This window comes from Magallana gigas, chromosome 1 (genome assembly GCF_963853765.1).
Source record: "Magallana gigas chromosome 1, xbMagGiga1.1, whole genome shotgun sequence".
NCBI classification, from domain to species: domain Eukaryota; kingdom Metazoa; phylum Mollusca; class Bivalvia; order Ostreida; family Ostreidae; genus Magallana; species Magallana gigas.
This window is the reverse complement of record NC_088853.1, coordinates 51,235,584-51,241,849: the sequence shown is the minus strand read 5'-3', so window position 1 is coordinate 51,241,849 and position 6,266 is coordinate 51,235,584. Positions and strand designations below refer to the sequence as shown.

General features: G+C 33.3%; 1 protein-coding gene across 1 annotated transcript; it reads left to right on the top strand.

Annotated features, from left to right (window-relative positions):
- Positions 1 to 325: 325 nt before the first annotated feature.
- On the top strand, positions 326 to 2,625 carry LOC105348404 (protein wech). Its single transcript, XM_066070253.1, has 2 exons — positions 326 to 577; positions 832 to 2,625. Exon 2 carries the CDS (start codon positions 860 to 862, stop codon positions 2,537 to 2,539), a length of 1,680 nt encoding a protein of 559 aa, XP_065926325.1. The 5' UTR covers positions 326 to 577; positions 832 to 859; the 3' UTR covers positions 2,540 to 2,625.
- Positions 2,626 to 6,266: the final 3,641 nt, after the last annotated feature.

Sequence of the window (6,266 nt, the reverse complement as noted above, 5' to 3'; positions counted from 1 at the left end):
TTCTACTAAGTATGCACGTACCAAAGACGAGCTAAATAATGTTTTTTATATTCGAAATTTGAATATAGTCACCACATATGTGTTGCTCTGGGGCGATGTTACAATTAGTTATAGTGTAAATGAAACTTTGTTCTCTATGGTTCACCTTTTCAAAAAAAAATCTGAATGTTTTTCGCAATGTACAACACTTTATGTATTTATATCTATTTAATAGTGCCGTTAGCACCTCTAGTAAGGTATGTGATATATATTGAATCTGTTTTAATTATGTGACCTTTTACGATGCTTTATATTACGTTTGTTAATAATTTTGTAGGGCGAGGGCTTAATAAGTTCTGAAACTTGTGCCCAATTGTGTAAGTATACAATAAAATATGTTCAAACCAAACCAATTGTAAGAAAAGGCACCTATTCAAGCAAAAACCATTTCAACCATATGACGATACAGTTCATTCGTTTAAACCCTGTGTATGTACTGATCAATAACAAGCGCTTTAAATATTCATTTTCTTTACTTACCAACGCTTAAAAACCTGAACGAAACTCAGACTTGAAATCGCCATGTTGGATTGTAGAGGTAGTAGCTTATTTTTCCTTAAAATTGAGTTTATAAAAATACGTTACATTTTCTTATCTTTAATTAAACTTATCATCAATGTTCTAAATCTCATGTTTAAAAATTTACATGAATAGTCAATCACTTAACGTGAAAGTTAGCACTTTTGTTAGTGCATATAATTTGGCATTCTTTCAAGATTAAGCCTCTGACCTAAAATGGCTTTTTTTTTTATCGTAAAACATGAAGAAAAATTAAACTTCTTGTTATTTCAGAATATTTCACTAGAATGGAAAACGGTGTATGAAAATGGACCCAAATCGCAGTGGACAAGACGTCTTACGATGTCATCTGTGTGAGACACCTATTCCTTCTATGTACTGTGATATTTGTAACATACAGCTCTGTAAAGCATGTGTTGGGGAACATGTATCGGATGATTTCCAAAAACACTCAGTGGTGCTATTCAAAAAGCGCGGATCTACTCCAAAATGCCCAAAGCATGCCTCAAAAATATGTGAACTTCACTGTGCAGAGTGTAATAATTCAATATGTGCGATTTGTGTTTCCTCTGGTGAACATGAACAGCACAAAAAAGTTAACATATTAGAATATTTTGAAAATAAAAAAGGAGAAATTCAAAACGATCTTGAAGAACTGGAGGAAGCAATTTTTTCTCAATATCAAAAGATTGCAAGCAACATTCTAAGTCAAAAATCTGATCTTCTGAAAAACTCTCAAAAGTTAAAAGCAACAATTGACAAAAATGGAGAAGAATGGCATAAAGCAATCGATAACCTTATTAAGAATTTAAAAATCATCATCGATGAAATGGACTCCAGGCACAATGCTGTTCTAAATAAACAAGAAGCAGATACTGAACGAAGAATTTCAGAAATCAAGCAGGTCATATATGAACAGAAAAAACTTATGGAGTCGTACGATGTTGGCCTTGTATTTGCATACAAATCCAAGAATAATGAATTCAGAGAATTGCCTCCAAAAATAACAGTTTCCTTACCAACATTTACACCACATCAGATCAACACGGAAAAGATGTATGAACAGTTTGGGTTTCTAACAGCATTATCAATAAAAGATGACGAAAATGACTGTACTACTCCTGTAGATGATGCCATACCTCCATCTGCTAGACCATTGATTGATAAAGCACAGATTCTTACAGCAGTAACCACTGATTATGTTGTCCATGATTCGTTTGTGAGCGTCTGTTGTCTTCGCGATGATGAAGTTTGGACAAGTAGCCATAACAACATTTTAAAACTGTACAATCTAAATGGAAAATTATTAAAGTCAATCAAAACAAGACCGTGGTTCATTCCATGTGGTATAGCGTTGACAGGTTGCAGTAATGTTGTTTTTGGCGATTCCTTTAATGGATCGTTGAACATTGTGAAGGACACACAAATATGGGAAGTAATAAGACTACAGGGATGGACACCACATGGTGTCTGTAGTACGTCCTCTGATGACTTACTCGTTATCATGGTCACTAATGATCGACAAGAAAAAGTCGTGCGTTACTCTGGATTCGCTGAAAAACAAAGCATTCAGTTTGATGACAAAAATCAACCGCTCTATTCAGGTAGCAGAATCAATTATTTCCCTAAATGTATCACTGAGAACAGGAACTTGGATATTTGTGTAGCTGATTGTGAAGCCGGTGCAGTAGTGGTGGTTAACCAAGCCGGTAAACTCCGATTCCGTTACACTGGTCCCAAATCTTATGTTTTGGACGTATTTCGACCATTTGGAATCACTTCTGACAGCCAAAGTCGGATCCTGATATCTGATTACTATAACCACAATATTCACGTCGTTGACAAGGACGGACACTTCCTTCGCTACATAAACAACTGCGAATTGAGGAGTCCAAGGGGTTTATGTGTAGACAGCAACGATAATCTCATTGTGGTGGAATATGATACAGGAAAAATCAAGAAAATCAAATATAACGATTAAAACGGATTGATTTTGCCCATTACTTTTGTGTAAAATGAATGTGTTGTTTAAAACAATAAATCAATTTAATATCATTTACTTAACATCTGGGCATTTTATTAACCTTTTTGCAATAGTGAATAGCCTGTTTTAAAAAAAAATAATAATAACGCGTCTATGAATAAAAGAAGCATGGTCACAATTTTGGTCAAAACTTATTTTTCCGATTTTAATGTATACACAACTATAAAATTTTCAATAGGCAACTAAAATTTGAATGTTTCATTCGTTGAGTTATAAGCGAGATGCAGAACTTTTTTCTTTTTTATTGAACCCAGGTAAACAAAAACATGGCATGCGTCTTGTTTACATGACAGAGAATTGTGAGCCCTGTGTCTTGCTTATAACTCTACGACTAATCCTCAAATTTGATGCTCCATCATAATGGCTATTAACTGAGGATCATAGATATACAATGGATCATGTTAAAGAAGTGTGTGAACAAGTACATATAGCTTTAGTTTTAGACAATAAAAAAATTAGAATGAAAACCAATAATTATCTAAACACAATTTTCAAAACAAATATACAAGAATAATCTAGAAAACAAAAACAAATCAATCAGAAAATGTAATTTAAAAATACATAAAACCTACGTGATTAAAATTAATCAGGATGAAACCTTTAATTAAGCCAAAATCGTATTCATCAACTACCTAGCCTGACGGAAATTGAATCACAGATACCGTACACTAGTAAAACTTTTTAGTGTATTAGATATCATATTCAATATTATTTTATGTTTGTGTTTAGTGCTTTGCATCCGGTTCTCTCTCTCTCTCTCTCTCTCTTCTTCTCTCTCTCCTTCTCCCTCTCTCTTTCCCTATCTCTCCTCTCTCTCTTTCTCTCTCTCTCATTTAATTAATATAAATTAGGATTAACCATTTTACAATTATCAATATATCTCATGAATTTGAATCATTCAATCACATTTTTATCAATTGAAATTGGAACAGACTTTTACATATCTTGTTATTGGTGATCTTACACTAGTAGCAACATAAAAAAGTGTAAATACAAGTGCTCGCCATCTCATAACGCACGGGTACCTTTAAATATTGAATGATGTTTGTGGGGATTTTCTTTACAAATATCAATATACCTCTTTTTCAAATTGATTAATTCACTTTACCTTTTTCATCGATTGATATTGGACCAGCTAGACATTTAAATTCATTTATGTCGATGATTTCACACTGGTAGCTACAATAAGTGTAAATACAAGAGACTGCAATGTTAAAACATACAGGTACGTTTAAAAAGCACTGAATCGTTTATTTTTTAGTTTTGGTGTGTAATATTATACAGTTTATCATACTTTCAGTCTTATCAAGAGTTTCCTTTATCTTATTTAATTATCCTTTATGCCCATGGTTAAATTCATGTGTATATGTAGTTTGTTGTTAACGTTTCATACATTGATCGTTTACTATGTAATCTATGATAATGTATGATCTATGATGATGAATGATCAACAACTGAACTCAATAACTTAATTTTAATGAGTCGTCGTCCGTAACCACTACCCTAGCAACTGTTTCGGATGCCTTACCATGGACATTATTTATTCATTCATGCTCAAGTTTTCTAGGCATACATTATGAACCTTTCAAACGGGTCCCTACAAAATGAATATTCCATGAATTGACTCCCTTAGATTATGGAAATGTCTCTGACTTTTTTTAATGATTAGTAAAATTCCCGTAAGTATTCTTTTGCGTCTGATTGAATCTATTTGAACATCTCTTTTCACTTGCATGTTATTGTCAATCGAATTTATCTTAATTCTAATAACATGCCATCAAGAAATATATGTATGTGCGCTCGCAGAATGAGGTCGGACAATATCTAATAAAACGTTGTAGCGCATTCAGTTACCATTTTGTAAGCTTACATCATAGTAATCAATAAATCGAGTTTTTTCTACAGAAACACAATTCAGTGACAACACAAAATTAATAAATTAAAAATGTTTTTTTCCTTTACTTAAAATTTACAAAACCACATATAATCATCATATCCAATTACTTCACCTTGGTTGAATATACCATCAAAATATTTGAATCAAATACAGAAAACGTCATACGTTATAGGTCATTGTTATTTTTTTATTCTGAATACAACAGCAGACATGTTACATTAAAAAGTACAACTGCATTAACAGACATTTTCCATGTGCAGTTTGGACATGGTCTATACCTAAAATTAAAAATATACTGTGTTTTAGTATGTGTCACATTTCTCAAACGAAACGCATTTATGATATATATGTGTTGATTTTGTAAACTTAATTTAAATGCATTAACTCACAGAAAGTGGAGTGGTCAGGACGTGTTTCGGTGTGATCTCTGTGAGAACCCTGGTCCCTCTATGTACTGTGAGGTTTGTCACATAAATCTATGTAAAGCATGCGTGGGTGAACATCTCTCTGATGAATCCATAGAACACAGAGTGGTGCCATTTAGAAAGCGAGGATCCACTCTTACTTGTTTAAAGCATTCCCCCAAAATATGTGAACTTCACTGTCCGGCATGTGAGCGTCCGATCTGTTCACTTTGTGTTTCATCTGGTGACCATGAACAACACAAGAAAACTGACATTTTAAAACGCTTTGAAAGCAAGAAACTAGAAATAAAAATAGATTTACAAGAGCTAGAATATCACATTTATCCTAAATACCAAAAGTTTGCATCAAAGATCCCAGTTCAAAAAGACAACGTGAAAGAAAACTCACAAAAATTGAAATCAAAAATTAGCAAACAGCGTGAAATTTTACATAGAGAAATAGATATTTTTATAGATAAACAAAATTCTCGAGTTGATGAAATAGATTCCAAACTTCTTGCTGTCTTGAATGAAAAGGAAGTTGAATACACAGTTAGGACTGCTGAAATCAAACAAAGCATAGCGAATTTAAAAATATTACAAGACTCCAACGATATAAGTTGTTTCCACATACCAAACAACAAATGATATATTTAGAATATTACCAACTAAAATGACGGTGCCATTGCCAATTTGGGTCCATGTTGGGAAAAACGGGATACATCGACAATTTGGTTTGGTTTCATGGTAATCTATAGAAACAGAGGAACAAGGATATATACTGAAACCGATAAGTAGTATGTCTTTTCCCGAAGACAGAACTCTCATTAATGTACCACGAATCATCGCAAACACCGACATTCAGCATGGGTTATCATTGCGCAAAGTGTCTTGTGTAGATATGGGACAATTTTGGACTTGCGGCATTGATAAATTCATGAGACTCTATAACTATTATGGAGAACTGGTAAAGACAATCCAAACAGAGTCAGGAATTATGCCAAGGTGGCTAAGAATGGTGATCTAATTTATACTGATCCCAAAAATTCTACTGTGAACATAGTGAAGAATACATTTAAGTATGTTGTTATCAGACTAAAGGAATGGATCCCCTCTTTTATCTGCTGTTCATCATCGGGAGATTTTCTGGTTGTAATGGATAATTTTGATAAAGAACATACAAAAATTGTGCGTTACTCTGGGTCCAAAGAGAAACAAACTATTCAGTTCGATGCCCAGGGAAACTGTCTTTATATAACCGCCGTTAATTGTAACTTCGATACTACTAAATACACCGTTGAAAACAAAAACTTAGACATTTGTGTGGCCGACGTCCACGATAATGCAATCATTGTTGTCAATT